This window comes from Streptopelia decaocto (assembly GCF_964273445.1).
Source record: "Streptopelia decaocto genome assembly, chromosome: 4".
Taxonomy (NCBI): Eukaryota; Metazoa; Chordata; class Aves; order Columbiformes; family Columbidae; genus Streptopelia; species Streptopelia decaocto.
In genome coordinates, this window is record NC_138658.1 from 69201702 (window position 1) to 69222840 (window position 21139).

The window sequence follows — 21139 nt, forward strand, 5'->3', positions numbered from 1 at the left end:
GATCTATCTTAAGCTGTAGCTTTTATACTACCACGTTAGAAATCCTTATAAATGTAGCTTCAAAAGAAACTTGAAAAAAAATCTACAAAATGTTACAAAATTATCTTAACCTTGTTACATGACAAACTCATAGGCAATCCTTCTGCTGGAATCTGTGTACTTCTGTGGGGAAACTATGATTCAATTAAATAACAGGTAGTAATAGTAGTATCAAAAAAATTAAAAATCATACAGTTTTAGTGTAGGAAAAACAGAGATTTCTAAGAAGAATTGGATCTAACATCCATCCGTTTGGCCAGTAGCAGCTGCTTTAGGAGGAAAGTGTAAGATTTGGAGTAGGGTGGTCTGTCTGTCTGCAGATCTGCATCTTGCTCTGATTGCGGGGGTGAGTCCAAGGTCTGAAACAGAAGATTTAAAAGTCCTTCCCCAAAATAATGTATGTCATAATTTCTAAATTTTCTTGAAATCCACATGTTTGTTACATAGCAGTGTGTGTCCTTTCATGCCTTGTAAACCAATATTTTGTTTTAGTAAATATGAATTTATTAAGTATGAATTTATCAAATTTTTAAGTCATTAAGTTATTGTTTTTCAGTTACAGAACATAAACCATCTTTCTATTTGTTATTTTATAAACTTTTTTCATATTCCTCCATTTATCCCATTTCAAAATATCTTTTTTGTTTTGTCTTTTTTCCTAACAGCTTAACAGCTTTTGTGCTCTTTTGGGAATTTTAAAAAACTTTTAGGCACATTTTTTTGAAACTTTGAACCAAGCTTTTACCCATGCACTGTCCTATCTGCAATTTTGGAGACTCTCATTATACATTTAGAGGTTTCAGATGCAAAAGGAAAAACCGTGATGTTCCTAGCTGGATGATTATTTTATTCATCAGGGAAGGCAATAACATAGGATAATAGACAAGGATATTAGTATTTGGAATATAAAATCTGATACTGTTTTATCAGAAAACATGATTAATTTCAATGATCAGGAACACAGCACTTTTTAAATAAGAAGAAAAGCATGTGTGGATAGAAAATGACTGATTTTTTAAAGTGTTTCTAAATGTCTATTGTGCTACCAAGTGACCATTAAGACCTTTTTTAAAGTAGTGTGCTTTTAGTAACTTTTTAAATGCTTATACATTTTTATTGTACCTATAAAAAGCTTACCTATTAACATTGTTTTATGCTCTTAAATAATGCATTATAGGATATTTTAACTAGAATTTTTACTCAAACAAATAAGCTACGATGGTTTTCAAGTAACTCGTCTTTTTTGCTCCTTATCCAAAGAGAATCCTTTGGCTTGGGAAATCTATTGTTCAGTTATAATTTCATTCTCAGCCTGTCTTCAAACTAGAAATAAGAAATTTTTCATGGAAATTTTACACTTGAGCACTCTAGCTTGGAGTCAGACAACCTGATGATACCACACCATTTTTTTTTTGAAGATGGAGAGGTAACCAACAGGAAACATTTTAACTCTTTTAATCTGGGCTCCTCAGCCTGGTTCTTAGTTGGAATAACCTGACTTTAATTCCTTATTATGCATGACAATGAGACCCTCTTATTTGAGGTTTTCCCACTTACCCAATTTTAAATCTTAATTTAATTGATTTTCTATTTAAACTCTTAAACCAGCCAGCTGGATGTACTATGTGAACTCCTGTCAGGTATGCTTTAAGAAATATACTTAGCAGCTTACACCTAGCCTTAGCCTCATTCCCTTCGTTCGTGCTGCTTGGTTTAGTTAGATCTCCCATGGGAGGGTCAGGGGCTGCGGTGGGAGAGGTGAATAGAGACAGGAATTGAGACTGAGGTGAGTTTTGAGTGATCTGAAGTTGGCAAGTGGTTGGATCTAATATATATCATATCATATATCATATCATATCACATCATATCACAGAATGTCAGGGATTGGAAGGGACCTCAAAAGATCATCCAGTCCAATCCCCCTGCCGGAGCAGGAACACTCAGATGAGGTTACACAGGAAGCTGTCCAGGCGGGTTTTGAATGTTTCCAGAGTAGGAGACTCCACAACCCCCTGGGCAGCCTGTTCCAGTATTCTGTTACCCTCACTGAGATATAGTATATATTAAAAATATGTTATATTACGTTACGTTATATTATGTTATATTATAATTATATTTGCCTGCTGCAAAATGATGGAATAAATTAACCTGCAATTAGTCTGAAGGACTTCATCAGGGGTTTCTATTTTGTATTATCATCGTGCAGACCAGTCTGGAAAACTGGACCATATTATGCTTTGGATGCATTGTTAACAGCAGTAAAAATTTCCAATGTGACATAAAAATGTGCGACAAAAATGTAAGATGGGCTGTTCTCTCTGTCTACCTTTAAGTATCGAATGTAGGTAGCTGTACTAGGAGGTGGTACCCCCACAAATTCAGTGCATAGAGATGGGGTTTTTCCAGCTGTCAATTCAGAACCTCTAAGTCAGAGCCTAACTTGGCCCCTGACTATAGAAGGAGCATGAATTTAATTAGTTTGAGCATCTTTTGGCACATTGCAATGGCCTGAAACACCACACATTGCTGTTACAAAAAAAAAGCTTCTGAGAAAGACTAATATGACAATACTGTCTTTTTTCCCCTCTATCCTACGCTGGCCTCTTCTACAGGATATCCCTACAATAGAGCCTGCAGCACGTCGTGCCACAGCACTTTCATTTGCAGTTTAGACAAAGTGTTGTTTCCTTTCATTTCAAAGAAATACAATTGCTCACCAATAAGGTAAAAGCTGTTTTGTTGAAGTCATTTCAGTAGTGTACTTTTATCTTGGCAACGCATTTGAAGTAGTCATGGAAAAACGTGCAATTCCGTACTTTTGAACAGAGAGACCTAGATCTGCAATATATTGCTTTACAGTAACAAACAAAATCCTCATCTGGTTTTAGACAAATTGGCCTGGTATTAGGAAAAAAATATACTGTAAGGAGGCAAGTACTATATATATATATCCTCATAAACAGAACATTATGAAAAAAATCTCTTGATGATACTTTAAATTGTTTTGGCATATAGCAAGTCAATAGTGAGATTATGATACAGTAATGATAACTGGGTGGATCTGTTGAAGGCTGGAGAAGTTTAGTCACTTTGTTGTTTCATAGGGAACTGGATGAATGATGAATGTAGTGTTGAAGAGAATAAAATAGATTTTCCTTTTAATATTCTATTGTGCAGCATATTGAATTAAGAAGGCTGTTGTGTGTTGAGCACAGTAAACTGGTGACAAAAGCCATATTCAGACTGGCAATCACAGAAATACTTCTGCATTTGAAGGTGCCGGTTGTAGCAGTGTCTCTGTTCCATACCACAGTCGTACTCAGACGCAGGTCGTGATTTTCAGTTAGAGAAATCACAGTATCACAGTATCACAGTATGTTTGGGATTGGAAGGGACCTCAAAAGATCATCCAGTCCAATCCCCCTGCTGAAGCAGGAACGCCTAGGTGAGGTCGCACAGGAACATGTCCAGGTGGGTTTTGAATGTCTCCAGAGAAGGAGACTCCACAACCCCCCTGGGCAGCCTGTTCCAGTGTCTGTCACCCTCACTGAGAAGAAGTTTTTTCTCAAATTTAAGTGGAACCTCTTGTGTTCCAGCTTGATCCCATTACCCCTTGTCCTATCATTGTTTGCCACCAAGAAGAGCCTGGCTCCATCCTCATGGCACTCACCCTTTATATATTTATAAACATTAATAAGGTCACCCCTCAGTCTCCTCTTCTCCAAACTAAAGAGCCCCAGCTCCCTCAGCCTTTCCTCACACAGGAGATGCTCCCCTCCCTTCAGCATCTTTGTTGCCCTGCGCTGGACTCTCTCCAGCAGTTCCCTGTCCTTCTCGAACTGAGGGGCCCAGAACTGGACACAATATTCTAAATGGGGTCTCACCAGGGCGGAGTAGAGGGGAAGGAGAACCTCTCTCGATCTACTAACCACCCCCCTTCTAATCCACCCCAGGATGCCATTGGCCTTCCTGGCCACAAGGGCCCAGTGCTGGCTCATGCTCATCCTGCTGTCCACCAGGACCCCAGGTCCCTTTCCCCTATGCTGCTCTCTAATAGGTCATTCCCCAACTTATACTGGAACCTGGGGTTGTTCCTGCCCAGATGCAGGACTCTACACTTGCCCGTGTTAAATTTCATTAGGTTATTCCCCGCCCAACTCTCCAGCCTGTCCAGGTCTCTGGATGGCAGCACAGCCTCTGGCGTGTCAGCCACTCCTCCCAGCTTAGTGTCATCAGCAAACTTGCTGATAGTACACTCAATTCCCTCACGTGTGTACTCATCAAAACTGATGCCTAGCCTGCAGACAATCAAGAAAACAGTTAATAAAATATGAGCTTGTAAATCAAAGGCATTCCTTTCATCCGTAGAACAACAAAAATACTACTCTGCCTGGTTTGCAGTCTCTAATTTAGCAGGAGGTAACGAGAGGGGCTTGCTATTTCAGTATTCCTTCAAAGCGAAGATGATTCAATTAAGCTATTAAGCAAAAGTCTAGGGATTTTTTCAAACTTCTTTCACTCAAGATGTGCTACGGATAGGTGTGTGCATGCAATGAAATGGTGAAAGCTATGAATTTTGAATATATAAATTGCTTTGATTTTTCTTTCATCTGTATTGATGTCAAATTGAATGCTTCCTTCTCTGGAACAGTGTATTGCGTGTCAGTGTTATTACTCTAACAACCCTGAACAAATACAGGTGGCCTTGTACTATAAACCTGCAAGGATAGAATCTATGAAGTAGATGTGAGGTGGATAAGAAAAAAGGAGATAAAATATCATTTAAAAAATCCGACTTGTTTGATGAACATTAAGGAGGAAATAGTGTATACTATTCCATTTTTCAGCATCAAGCTAGGAAAGCATGTTTCGCATTAATTAAAACTTATGTATTATATTTCATTTGAAAATAGAAGTGTATTTGAAATACTCATTTCTAGATCTCACATTTCTGAGATAAATATCATCCCTGTTTTCTATTCAAAAATGCATTGCTTAGCAGGACAGTAACAGAGCTGGACAAAGAACCAGCAATGCCCAGCTGGAGAAGCAGCTGCAGTAGCTGTGCTGCTTGCAGAAGGTGAACTGGAGCGTGTGGAGTTGGGTCAAGTCTGTGCTGCCCAGACAGAAATGTTGAGTTCGGCTCATGTTGGTTCCACAGGGTTTCTGAGTCAGCGCTGATCTCTGGGCCAGCCCTGCTCCTCCTGAGCTCGGTTTTACTTCAAGCGTGGAGATGAGGTGATCGGTTGATCCAGTGCTGACTGGTTTTGAAAATCCAGTTATTTTTCCTCCGTGCCTAAATCCTGATAAATTTATGATAACATTTTTAATTTCTATTGTAAATTCTTCTAAGAAAGGACTTTTCCTTACCAAATATTCAGCATATATGGTGTTCTAATCGTGACTGAAGGCATGAGATACTACTCTGGTACAAATAATAACCAGTCTGTCACATTTTTGTTGATCAGTGCAATTATTTTCACTTATTCCAATGATTCACAGTATATTCAGAGGTCCTAATGTTCGTAGTTCTTTCTGATTTTTATCTTTTTACGTGCCATTTCAATGATTATGATGAATTTCTTGCTTTAATTAGTTTACTTGCATTGGGAATTATAACTTCTCATATAACTGTATTCTCTTGCTACGATGATCCTGGTCTTTTCATCTATTTCTTTTTTGTGTCCCGTGTCCCAATTACCTATTAGAAATACGTTAATCTGTTTCACTCGGCTTCTGTGTTGTGACTAATAATTTAAGATCTATTATTAGAGCTCACCACACTGTTACTCAATGTCACATTGTAATTTAAGGCAGTGTGAAACTATCTTAGGATATTTTTCTGAAAGCTGTAAAAAGTTATTAGTACTAACCATATTGATGTTTCAGCCCTTTTGTAAAGAATTATTTACTTGAATAACTGCTAGGTATTAAGAAAAGTCTACAATGGGCATTAATTTAAGTTTTATACAAAAATTGCAAAGCAACTTGGAAATAGGTGGTACAGTGCCATGACAGACTCCCAGGTACAGTGATTAAAGAAGTAATAAAATAAACCTAGTAGAAATACAGTCTGATCAGACATACAGTATTTTTCCTTCCTGAGTAAGAACTACAATCAAAGATTAAAAGTGTTGGATTATAACTATTTTGCTGTGGACTTGATTCAATCAAATACATTTATTATTTCCATTGTGGAAGTACTTTTGCACCCAGACTAACAGTTTAGGGTCCCATTCCTCTAAGCTCTGAACAATTAAGTCACAGTCCGTATGCAAGAGACGTGTTGATATAGAACTAACACAAAGAGCAAAACAAAGCAGCAGTATAAATTCCTCACAAACCAGCTCTAACGGAAGGGCTCAGGCGTGTGGAGTTGCGTGGGTTCGAGATGTTGCTGCTTCCAGCTGTACGCTCTGTTCTTAGGAAGGCAGCAGATCCCATTGTGCCTCTGTGCCTACGTTTTCCTTCTTCAGCCCACTTGTTTGTCAGCGTGAGGACACCTGCTTTGTACTTATGTGAAAAGAGTATTTCCTGGAAAGGAGAGTAAGCCAAGTACTCCTAGGATTGACCTAACTTGCATTAGTAAAACTGCCCATTTGCAACCACATTTATTCCAGCTCAACCAAAGAAAAACGAGCTACATTAACAAAACACAGCCTATGTCTATAATTTCTTGCAATTTTCTGCAAATTGGTTTTAAGTAATACCTTGTCACATCATCAAATCCCTGAATTACATTTATAAGCTGGCAAGCACAGTTTTGGTTTACAACCATGGCCTTTGTGTTCTCAGACTATGTGGAGTGGCAATCCTTTTAATTCCATTGATGAATTTTTCATTTTCTTAGGGTCTTTATTTTCACTTTAACATATCCATTGTGTGTGTTGATGATATGAATAGAAAACCATGTTAGAAGTTTCCTGAATGTTATCTAAAACCTCTAAAATTTTCCAGGTTAATTGCCCAGATTCACGACGAGTTGTTGTTTGAAGTCGAAGATTCTCAAATTCAGGAATTTTCAGGTAAATGCCATCTCTCTCTTTTCTCCCCCACCTCCTTTTTCCCCCTATAACTTGTGATTTCTCAGAGAATAAAGAATTAATGTAATGAGAAGCAGCACATTGATGCTCATGATTAAGAAAGTGTATACTAAGCAGATTTTTCTGAATGTTTTCCACCACAGGCTCCTACGTAGATTAAATGTGATATACTCCTCATCTGGAGTTCATCAACATGCTTCTTTGTATTTAGTTTTCTTATTAAGATTCCCCCATCCAATGTGTGAGTCCCGTAAAGCTAAATGATAATACTGTCTCCAAGGTTTCAAAGGGTTTTAGAAGAAAATAAATGAGCTTAAAAAGAATGGCTTGGAAAGTAACTTCCTAAATACTTATGACTGGGGCTTGTTACATGAAGAAGTATGAAATTCTTAATGTAAGAATATAATATACTGTAATTTCTAAGTTAGTTTAATGCTTTTTTTATACTAAGAGAACTTTACGTCAGAACTTTCAAGATTAAGGGTTAGTAAAATTTCCTGCCTGCATTTTTATCCTCTCACTTGACTTACTTCCAGACACTATTTCCTAAGCCAGAATTTGTCTCAGCATCTGGTACAAATTTAGCTGGCAAACGAGGACACATAGGAGACTGTTGGGTCTCTTTATCAGTAAGTAGTGGATTTATTCCTGTAGACATCGAACATCTATTCACAATCTTTGGCCTCGTTTGAATCTCAACAATATCATTGGCTAAAACAATGAGCATAATGTTGCAATATTTTAAATGAACCAATCCAAGAAATATCTTCTATTATAACATAAGCATCTAAAAAAAAAAAGTTCATTTCACCTTCCTGTGTTGCTTTCATTTAAACAGTACAATTTGGCCTATTAGTCTCTCTTCATCACTGATCCCTCTTGTGAGTATTAGTTCATAATGAGAACATTAAACCTCCATCTAATCAAAACAGAGAACCTGGGAAATATTTGAGTTCAATATATTAGGGGCACTGTAACGAATTAGGTTAATATATTAACATTTGGCCTCTAAATACAGGAGTTCAAATCTGGTTTAAATTAAAAAACATCCCACAATTTATCAGAGATTGGAATATCTACTCAGAAAAGGCTAATGTCTAAAAGTGCCGTAGTTTAAGAGTTAGAAAGTATTGTATATTGGATGAGATCTGTAAGACAACATAGAAGAATTTTTATTATCTTATTTTACATTAATTTGCATTATATATAAAGATAATATTATACCCCAAAGACAAAAATCATTCATGGTTGCTTATACATACAGAAAATCACAGATTCCGCCCTCATCAGATCAAATTCTGGTCTCTGTTACTGATATGAATTTGTAGTAAATTCAGCAAAATCAATACTTTTCCAGTATAATGGAAAAAAACCTCTATCCATCATATGAATAGTAGTAATAATTTGTCTCACTATATAAATGTGGTGACTAGAGGCTCTTTACTGAAAACACAAGAAGTCCAGTTCAAGTACTGAAGTTGTGTTTGCTCTGCACACCACAGTGTGAGCAGTTCGCACACCTCCACGTGGAGCTGCAGCCTGCAGAGCAAATGGACCTGGAAATGGCCTGTTTGTCTTCCACGCTACCACCATGGCATTCAAGTTGCTAAGATGTCCTTTAGAAAATGGACCCGGGCAGTCTAGAGCCTGAGACACCCTGGAAATTGTTGTTGCGTTTAACAGCAGCCGCCAAGCTCAAGTGTTCAAGATGGAAGTTTGTTTCATTCTGCTGTTTGAAGATTGATATTTAGGTTTGTCTCTACTTTGCCTGAAGAGGCAAAGAAAAAAAAAGATTAAGATTCTGCATTACAGTAACTTTCAGATATAGGCACTTGTCTCAAAACAGAAGAGTGATAAAATGTCTTTTCCTTAGCACTAAAGACCAACCTAAGACATTAATTTCCTTCTTCATTTGTTCATTCATTCATTTTCTTCCCCTTTATTCCTCACTGGTGAGGCTACACCTGGAATACTGCAGCCAGTGCTGGGCTCCCCAGTACAAGAGAGATTTGGACATTGTGGAGAGAGTCCAGTGAAGGGCCAAAAGGATGATAGAAGGGACTGGAGCATCTCTGCTTTGAGGAAAGGCTGAGAGAGCTGGGGCTGTTCAGCCTGGAGAAGAGAAGACTGAGGTGGATTTTGTTAATGCATATACATACCCGAAGGGCGGGGACATAGAGGACAGAGCCAGGATCTTTCCAGTGGTGCCCAGTGACAGGACCAGCGCAATGGGCACAAACTGAAACATGAGAGGTTCCCTCAGAACATCAGGAAACACTTTTTCACTGTGAGGGTGACCAAGCACCGGCACAGGTTGCCCAAAGAAGTCATGGAATCTCCATCCTTGGAGATACTCAAAAGCCATCAGGACGCTGTCCTGGGCAACTGGTTCTACACATACCTGTTTGAGCAGGGGGGTTGGACCAGGTGGCCTCCAGAGTTGCCTTCCAACCTCAACCAGTCTGTGATTCTGTGCTTTGTGAATAATTCTGCTACTGGTAAAAGAACTAATCCAAGTTATCTTAGAAGTGACTGAAGATGGCTCTTCCTTCAGTGTCATTAACGAGGATTTCGCTTGATCTGAAGGCAGAGAAAGGGCACGTCTGCATCAGTGTGTAACCTCCAGTCAGGAGTAGGATGATGAAGCACATCTCCCTATTGTCCCCAGTCCATGGTGCAAACAGTTTTGGTTCACATCACGGAGCAGTCTGAGAGCAGTTGACCTAGATTCCTTTCAGATAAAACTAAATAGGAAGACTCTTTTCTCCTAATCTTTTCCAATTATTTCAGGAGCTGCTAGCTGAGGTAACAAATTAGGTATGTGAGTTTTAAACCAAAGAAGGAATGTCAGTAGGAGGTGTACTCCTAATTTACTCTAGTGCTTGAAAGGCCAAATATGGGTTTCATCTCTTTACCCAAAATTCTTTCTCTCTTATTTTTTTTTTAAAGTCCTTACTCTTCTTACTATTACGTGCAGATATTCTTTAGCTGTCAGCTTTATCTTTACATATTTAATGAGCTTTTGTCCATTCAGAAACTTTGAGTTGCAGGATCTGCAGACTTGCAGATTCCAGCCTGCAGTTTAATGATCCAGAGAGAAATCTCAGTTGTACAGTCACAAAGCTCAGTAAAGGGAAAGATGTGGACTTAAAGCTGAAGAGTGGTGTTTGGTGGCGCTAATGGGCTGCAGGTCAGTGCTGTGTCAGGCGCCTGCTTTTAGTGTGATCCAACAAGCACTGGCCTACTATTCAGCAGGTTTGCATTCTGATTCCAGTCATGCTTCTGATATACTTTTTCAGGAAAGTAACAACAAATATATGTCTCATTTTTTTTATTTGCAAAATGGATATGAAATCTTAAAATACTCCTAAGATTTATAAATGAAGAACATAAAATAGATAGTATTATTTCAATTAGATCGTAGTCCAGTAAGTAAGTAAGTAAGTAAGCCTTCTCAGCAGCATTTCCCTTATGGAAGTGTCTCTTCTATTGTGTTACAAGACCACAGTATCACAGGATGTTAGGGATTGGAAGGGACCTCAAAAGATCTTCCAGTCCAATCCCCCTGCCAGAGGAGGAACACCCAGATGAGGTTACACAGGAAGGTGTCCGGGTGGGTTTGAATGTCTCCAGAGTAGGAGACTCCACAACCCTCCTGGGCAGCCTGTTCCAGTGTCTGTCACCCTCACTGAGAAGTTTCTTCTCAAATTTAAGTGGAACCTCTTGTGTTCCAGTTTGAACCCATTACCCCTAGTCCTGTCACTGGTTGTCACTAAGAAGAACCTGGCTCCATCCTCATGACACTCACCCTTTATATATTTATAAACATTAATAAGGTCACCCCTCAGTCTCCTCTTCTCCAAGCTCAAGAGCCCCAGCTCCCTCAGCCTTTCCTCACACGGGAGCTGCTCCACACCCTCCATCATCTTTGTTGCCCTGTGCTGGACTCTCTCCAGCAGTTCCCTGTCCTTCTGGAACTGAGGGGCCCAGAACTGGACACAATATTCCAAACGTGGTCTCACCAGGGCAGAGTAGAGGGGAAGGAGAACCTCTCTTGACTTACTAACCACCTCCCTTCATTTAAATATCTGTTTGCTTCTAAGACTCTTCTGAGTGGTGGTTGAGAATTGCCACAAGGCAATCATAGTACTGGTGCTTTCTCTATTCCTGCTTAGGATTTCATAGGTCACAATAAGGATTTTCAGTACTTTTCAGTGTACAGAAATCCAATGTATAGTACACCTAATAATCTTTGCCCAACAGATACTTTTGAATCTTTTGAATCTGATCAACAAGGGGCAAGCAATAAGGTGTTATTTTCTTCTAATGCCTACTTTCGCACAAAATTCTGTATGTAACTTAAGTAAGGGGTTACCTGTACTTTGGAAGAATATCTGCTTCAAACAGAATCCATCACCCAGTTTTATAGTATGCATACAGTTCACTCTGAATGAACAAGGAAAAAAAAAGCATTTATAACAAGGCTTTGAGTTTCCAAGCCTTGACATACTTTGAAATACAATAAAGCACATATTACTCTGAATTGTGTGATTTTCAACAAATATATGACATGCTATTTGCCTCAGTTCTCTGTTTTGGGCAAGAACAGGACAGCAAAGAGCTTTTTAAAAATCCTCATTTTCTATTAGAGGGTGTCTGGAAAGATCAAATCAAAACATTTGGCAGAAATTGTTTTGGTTTTGGCAGAAGACTCTCAGCTTTACCATCAATAATCTGCCTGGTTTCTAGCCAGCTTGCCTGTCTGGTTTCCTCACATCCTGAGCTCTCCAGCAACCCAGGAAGCAGAAAGGCAGATGATATTTTGGGAATGCCAAAAACTGGGCTCTTGGATCCACGAGGACTCAGCATCTCTGAAGTCTGTGTCATCAGGTAGACAGACTGTCCCCACATTGAACTGGGCGTCTGTCTCGGGAGGAATTGCAGAAGCCAATTTTTCATTTTGTGAAGTCCATTTCTAAGACTACCTCTCCATATTCTGTCTGAAATGCCTCTTCACCCTTGGATTATTCTGAATACATTACTGCTAAAAAGGAGAATACACTTTGGGGTGAAGAAATGCAGAATAATTTCTTGTTACAGTACAAGGATAGCTGTAGTTACAATGATGGGCTCTGACTCCTGATGCATATTCCATATATACCTGGTGGCTTTGAAAGCTGAATTTTGCCACTGGTGGTTACTGCGGATTGTTCCTTGTCACTATGCTTGCTTAATTGCATCCATTAGTGAGAGGCATAATTAAATGAGAGACACTTGCTACTTGAAAGAACATATTTTTGTAGAAATATGTGTATTCCTGTACTTTCTGTTAGACCATTCAGTATCACAGTACATTAGGACAATTTTCAAAGGTGTAGCTTTTTTTAGAACTCATTTAGAATCACATATTACTGATAGAATTAAAGAAGTTAATTTCTGCATCTGTTCTTGTATTTGGTACATATAGGACATACAGTTTTAAACATTTTTCTCTGATATTCTTCCAGGTATAAAATACTTCAGTTGAAATACTTAGCGCCCAACCAACCAACCACCAGAATAGACTAAGCCTATTAAAATTATTATTACCTAAAGAACAAAATGTAAGGTGTGTTTTTTTTTTTTTTTAATCTGCCAGTATAAATTTTTGGCTCCTGTAGAAGTTCCATGAAATTTCATTTTATTCTGCTACAATTTCCCCCTTACTGGGTACTGAGGCAGCTGCATTAAAAAGTGCACGTGTTCAAAAGGGGACTCAAGTAACAGAAGAACAAAAGAATGAACTGTCTATCACAAGTTAGTGGCATTTTCTGTTCTCTGGGCTGCCTTTTTCTGACTTGAAAAACACTGGTGCATAAACTAAAGATGCCTCCAGATAGCTTTCAATTTGCAAAAATCCCTGTTCCATAGATCATACGTCTGGCCAGCTTTGACATGTTTCTGGAGTCATAATTTCATAGGTGAATGAGCTTGAAAAATGTCTTCAGTTCAACAGGGACAAATAAGCTTTTCTTCCACAGCAGGCATGCGTGTCTTTTCTTCGCTCCTATTCACAACACTTGCAATAAGCATATTTATTCTGGCCAGTAGCAAGAAAATCTAATATATGTTAGAATATAGGTTAAAACTTCGGTTCCTCTATGATCTCTTCACTTTGTTGTTATCATATTTTTTATATGTAATATTTCAACATGACATACTTAGCACTCACAGAACACTCCAAGATGAGCATCATCAACAATTCCCGTAATTGCTGACTATGGGTTTTGAGAGTAAGTTGCAAAGGTTGAGAAAACAGCATTTTACAGATGCCATTGCAGTATATGGCTGGCTGCAAAGGAACATTTTAAAATTAATAATTTATGTGCCCTAGATATGCTAGATTCTTGACTGAACAGAAATAATCATTGCCTCAAAAGCCTCCAATCTAAATCTTAGAAAAGAAACAAATAAGGTTTGTAGAGACAGGTCTATTTAAACATTGTGGTCACTTTTGTTAGTGACCACACTGTATAATGTGTATGAGATAAAGAAGATACAGTTGTGTCAGCCTGGATTGTTTATTTTGAGCCTTGTGAGAGAGGAGAGTTATCAAGGAGATTTGAGAGAGTAGTGGGAGAAGCCAATATTATATACACAAGACTAAAGGGGACCTCTCCTGTGATTCCATACCACCATGCCATATGGTCCTTTTTATAAACAATCATCTCTATATGAAAAACTATTCCCACTGGGAGACTGTTCCAGAATTTCATCTCTCCATAATCTAGAACTTTAAATTTCCAGCCAAAATGTATTCAGCCAGTTTACCTATTTATTTTTGTGCAAAAATAGTCATTTAGTTTAAATACTTCCTACTTCACTGTTTACTCAGCAGACTACTGAACAGGAGTGGTAATCCAGCTGCTTTTTCTTGATATTTTTGTTACCATTATATATTTATTACTTAATTCAAAATCCATTTTCTAAAATATGCATAGGCAATTTTTTTTTTATACTTCCAACGGTATAATATCAAAAGGCTGAAATACAGGCAAAACAACTTCAGATTGCTTGCAATGAACGGTATTACTATGCCACCCACTAAACTCTGGGAAGTGATGCAGAAGTCAGTGTGACATGAGAAAGAGAACAGGGAGCCCAATTGACATGGAAAGAAAACAATGAAGAAAGTGGACCAAACCCATGCAGACATTTTAATGGGTTGTCAAAGTGAATGAGGCACCATTAGGTTTGTTCACTGATGTGGCCACTTTAATCTGTGCTGTCTGAAATTCTGAGCAGTTAAGGATGCAGCAGAATTCTGATTGTGCCAGATGCCTTAAAGTGAAAACTGTGTGAACCAACAGAAAGGTGTTACGATCATCACTGCCGTCATGAATCCCCTTTTGGAGACAACAGTTACATGGGAGAGAACTACTCCAATTCAGAGGTCTGGAGAACTGGTCTAACTCAGTGCATATGCAGCCAGCACCTTTTGTCACACCGCTCACATCTTTCAACCCATGAATCGATGCCACTGACTCATGCTCCATCTTTTGTTGTCATTTGGAGCTCTTTTTGTCAAAAAGACCTGTTCCTCCCACTGCCCTGGTGATCTCCTGCTGTTTAATTGTCTAACAGCTCAAAAAATGTTAAGTTGCACAGAGATGAGTGTGTCTTTAGGTTCTTCACAAGTGCTTTGGTGGAACATACAGGCCTGAGGGATCCTGCATGAGACGTGCAGGATCCAGATGTTACGCTCCCACAACAGCTGTGTGCAGTCATAGCCTGGTAGGGAGTTTAGCGAGGGAAAAGATGTTTACCTGGGGGTGACTGGGGATGCACTCAGCAGTATGAAGCCAGGCCACCCGTTTGGAGTGTCGCAACATCTGCTGCGTTGCTGACCTCCTGGAACTGGCAACGTGTTTAAATTCAGAGTGGGCTTCTCAAGACAGAGGCAGTCCTGCACTCCTCTATTAACAGCTGTGTTGACTTGGACTGGATCTTAAATGGATAATTATTTAGGCCAGCATTTCCCCTTTCACAGTCTGTTATGTTTGTTTCTGCTCTCCAAAAACAATTCTGCATCCTACACTGGACCATAAACTACCTCAAATCTAACGTGAATACTGTGTTCAGTTTTGGTGCCTGCTGTACCAAAAAGATGTAGACAGGCTGGAGAGGGTCCAGAGAAAGGCCACAAAGATGATCAAAGGACTGGGAAGCCACCGTGTGAGGAAAGGCTGAGAGAAGTGGGCTTATTCAGCTCTGATAAAAGAAGACTTAAGGGAGACCTCATCACATTTTGCAGTATTTAAGGGGTGGCTACAAAGAAGATGGAGACTCCCCTTTTTACAAGAAGTCACATGGAAAAGACGAGGGGTAATGGGTACAAATTACTCCTGGGGAGATTTCAATTGGATAGAAGAAGGAAATTTTTCACTCAGAGAACAATCAGCCATTGGAATCATCTCCCCAGAGAAGTGGTGGATTCCCCAGCATTGGACACTTGTAAGACTCAGCTGGCCAGGCTGCTGGGCCATCTTGTCTAGACTGTGCTTTTGCCAAGAGAGGTTGGACCAGATCATCCTTGATGTCCCTTCCAACCTGGTATTCTATGATTTTATGAAGCAAATAGAAGGTGTATCTGTACCTAGACATGTCAACAAATGTCTCTATTTCCTCAGCCTTGGCACTGCAGCTGCTGATCTTTTGAGTTGCTGCATAATTCGGCCTTCATGAAAAGTCTTATGACAGCTCATTAGCACACAAGTCTGAATGAGCCAGCACGCTCTGAGCACCCCGCTGCTGTTCAGGCAGAAGCTGGTTATCATCGTTACTGTCAAGCCCGCCTCAGTGTCACAGATATGAGACAAAACATTAACGTACTACTCTCCATTGCCGGCATCGTTAGAAGATTCAGCCGCAGCCAGAGCAACAACCACATGCAGCTTCTTAGAGTTCTTGTTGCTCCTTTGCATCTAACCACAGCTGCAAAAGGACCACAATGTGCATTGAGGGACAAGTTCAAAGAATGCTTCGGAGTCATGGTGTGGGTTTCAGTCGAGCAGTTATCACCACGTATTGCATACCCTGAGATTTCTCAATTCTCTGAGGCACATGGCAACAAATTGTCTAGTCAGCCATCCTGAGCAATGGAGGTTGCTCAATAACTTTTGCTCTGGGGCTGCCTGGTACTTCTATTTCACTTTCACTAGCCAAAAGTTATTTATTTTTTAAAAGCCATTTATCCATTGGATCTCTCTTTGATTTTTATTAGAACCATATTGTGTTGCAGCAGTGATCTTTGTCAAGCTAAACACTAATTGGCATGACCAAGGATGACAAATCTGGTCCCAGATGATTGATTTGGAACAATTACAGATGCATTTTCACAGTAATAGTGAGCATAACATTATGACGTGATGAGTTGTTAAGTTACACAAATCATGCTAAAGTTTAATTGTTTAGATTCTTGATAGCTCCACTATCCCACAGGGAAGATTTATTATTTTTTTAATTTGGCCCAGATCTTTTTATTTGGAGAATAAGATATTTTAGATAGTTCGGACTTCTAGTATTTTTTGCCTTCTTTTTCTTTTCTTTTCTTTTTTTTTTTTTTTTTAATAGATTGAGTTTTATGGCTGCACAAGAATATTAAAAGATATAACGTGTCCCCAAAGATATAGTTAAGAGTAATGAACTTGGAAACTGGGAAATACAGCACTCAAGACATCCTGTACATTTATAAATATATTAGTGCTGCACTTCCATATTTATGAGATATACAAGTTAAGTAACTCTCCCAATTTCACCCTAAAATTCAATATAAAATAAGAAATTGAACCTTCCACAAGAGATAAATTTTAACTTAAAAAAAAAGTCTGAAAATATGGTAAATGGTTACTTTTTTTTTCCCCTAATGCAGATATTATATAACAGGATATAAAGCATGTGATTTTTATTTCTGTGTAGCAATTCTAACATGGAGTATAAAGCTGTGGGTTTTCAAATTTACCTTACAGCACTGGTAAAAAGAACAATGGAGTCCCTGCAGCAAACCACAGCCTTGGAAGTGCCACTAAAGGTAGAGACAAGTCTGAATTTGCATTACTGTCTCAGGCATACTTAGTTTTGTATGTTATTGTCATCATATTAAGAATCTAGAGACAGCTATTTTGCCTTTCACTTCAGTAGTTTCATTTTGATAGTTGCGGGTAATTGCTTTTTTTAAATTACTATAAAAATTCTAAAGGAAAATAACCAAAAGTAACTCAACCTCCGTTTTGGAAAGTATGATTGTTGTCTACTCTTTGTCTTAGCAATGTACTGTGATAATTTCAAAATCAATTTCGTTTATTGCCATGAAATTCCTGTTGGGTGTGGTAGAGTGAGAAATATGTGTCTTTAATAGGCTTTCTAAATGTGCCAGGCATTCATTACTGCTGAAAAATTATTGCAAAAGATCTTTCTTCAGTAATTTTCACTTAGAAAATTGGTCTTTTTAACATTTTTGTGTGAATACCTAACATCTAAGGCAGACAGAATCATTGGCTGCTGTTTAAAATATAGGACGTCATCTATGGGAACAATATCTGTAAAAACTGAGTAGATAGCTGCACAGCTATTGGATCTATCTGTTGTATCCCATTGTAAATATTTTATAAAATAATCACATTTTTCTCTGCATGAGAGTAGTACCCTCTACTGTTAACCTACTGCTCGGCTTTTGTTGCTTAACAAAGGACTGTAGTTCCTGGCAGTTCCCAAACTGATTAAGTGAACAACAGTCCAAGGGGTTCTGGTTTCCTGAGAAATGGAGTATTTGGTGTTGCCAGGTCACTCACTCAGCACTACTGCCAAACAAGATTCAGGGACAGAAAAAATGTTTATTCTGTTTATTTCAGAAATGGTTACGACATACAGACTTGCACTAATGGAAATGGTTTCTTCCACCTCTGTCTAAGGTGTCAGCTACCACATACTGACAAATTCATCTCGACGATGAATTTAATGTGTTGTTCCTGTGAGAACAGCAAGTCTCTGTTAAATGACAACTACATTTTAATAGGTGAAAAGAAACTCATTCTTGGGCACTAGGGACGTGTCTGGGGATTTGAAAGATTAGGACTTTTTAATAGTCAGTAAAAGTATTTGGAGGAACATGTTTTATTACCCTTGTTATTTCTCTTCTTCCTGAGCAAATTGCTGTGGGAGCCATGACATACTTTTACTCCTACTGCACATTAGGCTGCATGTGTCATGAAGATATTTCATCTTCCTCTGAAGCATCATGAATGGATTGATGGCAGAGGCCAGATAGAAAACATAAGTACCAACAGCTTGATCTCAGAGAAGACGTTGAAAGTGTTCTTTTAAAAAAAAATCTGTATTTTTGTTGGTGGTGTTTACTCTTCTATACAGTAAGAATATGTCTGCTAGGATTAGAGATGTTGAAGATGAAAAGATTTTTGTGAAATGCTCCTGCTCTCCTTCAGCACACTTGCTTCAACTAAATATGTATTATGTGCTCTGTTAATATAAATATGATTTTTTAATATGGAGAAAAAGTGTCACTAAAGTAGAGCACATATATAGTCTTATTGGGGAGAGACTTCTTTTTCTTCTTTGAGGAAAAAGATGTCTTATCTTTGAAGTAGCTTTTTTTTCCAAAATATAGTCCTTGCTAATGAGGCAGCTTTCAAGTCAGAAAATTCACTGTGTAACAGAACACCAGTGACTGCAAAACAAACTGAGGGAAAACAAAAACAACGGCAAAAATACCCCAGAACTGGAAAAGTGGATGGTAAAAAAATACACCCTAGTATCTTTATGCATTACTGACAAAGTTGCTCATTATAAACACTGATTTTGTGGCTCTTCTGAAAAGCATGATAAGCTTAATTTTTCTTCAGCATTTCCTTGCAGTTCAGTAACATGTATTTGCAATTTCAAAACTGAAAGTTAGTCTTGATGGTTAAGGTATTTTAATCAAAATGGTAGCGATAATTAAGCATTAATAGATATGAAGAACATTTCCTATTGGATAGGCATGTAATTTAGAGCAGTATCAACATCCAAAGGGAAAAGCAAAAATAGTAATCTTGCTGTATGTGATGTGTTTGTTTAATTTTTTTCTTCTTTCTTCTTTGCTGACAGGTTCCCTTGAAAGTGATTCTTACCACTGGGAAATCATGGGGGTGTATGACAGAATTGCAGGAGATGTAAAGCAGCCATCGGGGATGTTGTTCGGTGCCGTACACCTCATTGGCCTGTGCTGATTCCTCGCTGGATCACTAGGCAACAGCGCTGCTGGATCTTTCATAAGCACCTAATACTCTGCATGTGAATTTTTTTACTTCATTTTGTCTGTAGCCCTGGGCAACAGCAGTCAGATAAAACTGGTTTTTACCAGTTCATCGTGTTTCCTTTAGCCAAGGTAACCAGCAGGGAGCTGCTTTTGTTCAGAGCTAAATTACTACATGTAAGAAATGAAGCAAGACAATATTAACCCTTTGGGAATGCAAAAAATACATTTGAGTTATATGGATGTTTAGACTTTAATGTTAAATATTTTGTGAAGTGCCAGTGTAAAAATACTTCTAATCTGGCATTAGAAAGATTCTATTTGAACTGCAACAGCAAGTGCTTAACTGTTGTGTTCAGCTTATTTTATAATTTGTGAGTAGAAGGCAGCTGCTTGGTTTGCATCACATATTAAATGTCATGTTCCACAGACTTAGCAGGAGTTCTTTGGAAATGAAAAGTTTCCACCTTAATTTCTATTTAGGATTTTGGAGCAAAACAAATGAACAAAACTGGATGCCTAAATACATTAAAAATAACCAGATTGTTGTCAAGTTAATTAATTTCAAACTGAATTAGTATACTGTAGCCTTAGCATACTTAGAGGGAGGATTATAGTTTTGTCTAATCTATTATTTTTGTTACTGATGTAATACTAAATTTTAGGATTCAGCCTTATACTTTTTAGGATTTAGGTTCCTACTTTAATGTTAGGATTTGTTATTGATATTTTGTTTTTTCTGTAGAGTTTATTCTTTAAATGCGTTTGTTTCATAACTTTACTGGTTGCCAAATTCTGCCTCTGTGCTTATGGAATATGAAACTGTCCTCAAAGTCTACTAGTTATTTAGAAGTTGAAGTCAAGCACAAAACTTCTAAGAGGTGCTCAGTATATTTCAGCATTAGTCCTCAAGTGATCAAAGAAATATAATTTAAATCTTAAAAGTGTATAGTTATAGAGATTTTGCAGCAGTTTTAATTTGTATAATTAAAGATTTTGCATTGTACTTAAAGGCATTAAATTATTAAACATTGTTTTCTTACATTGCATATTAATCATATGTAACCTGTCAGCTGAAGTGAGTCAGTTGTTTATAAAAATTGCTTCTTATGGTTTTAAAATTAGCAGTGGTCATGTAAGCAAAGTCTGAATCTTCTACACATCAGCTGGGGCTCAGCTCTTGGTTGGCTGTTCATGGCTGTGACACTGCGCTGGGAAGAGATGGCATGAATTTTCTTCTGCTTTTTACTGTTTTTCAAGCTTTTTGTGTTTGCGGTGGCACTGAGTAAGGGTGAAATGTTCTGTTCTCTCATCCGTTGCACTCCTTTTGAAGACCTACTCTTTTCAAGAGGGCTGTACTAATTAAGCTGTGCTTCTCTAAGGCTACATTTCTAACCTTACTGCTATATTAAAGAAGTCGACCCTTTTTGTACATTTCCCAGCTGATTTCTGCCTTGCGTGTGTTTCTTAGGATGCATACATTTAAAAGAGGTAGATAGTAAATTGCATCTGCTGTGAATTACAAATACTGGGACATGTTCTCTGATTTTTTGGCTCTGTTTTCCTTGGATAGCCAGGTGAGTATCTAATCCTCACTATCTGCCCCGTGCCACTGTGTTCAGGTATAGATTTTTGAGGATTATTAGATTTCTCAGACCTCACTGAAGTGCTTTGGCTTCAAAGTTCCTCAGCTTTTAACCCATAAGATCCCAGAAACTGAGAAGAGTCCTGAGTCTTTAGGACAATTTCTTTTACTTCACAATCCATT

General features: G+C 38.3%; 1 protein-coding gene across 1 annotated transcript in view; it reads left to right on the top strand.

The window, feature by feature from the left end:
* Positions 1–20766, top strand: part of POLN (DNA polymerase nu) — a 104946-nt gene extending 84180 nt beyond the window's left edge. Inside the window, exons 22-24 of the mRNA XM_082052182.1 lie at positions 6997–7064; positions 17090–17151; positions 19224–20766. Of these exons, the coding sequence (XP_081908308.1) occupies positions 6997–7064; positions 17090–17151; positions 19224–19292 (199 nt within the window). The 3' untranslated portion in view covers positions 19293–20766. The remainder of the gene's footprint in view (positions 1–6996; positions 7065–17089; positions 17152–19223) is intronic.
* The last annotated feature ends 373 nt before the right edge of the window (positions 20767–21139 follow it).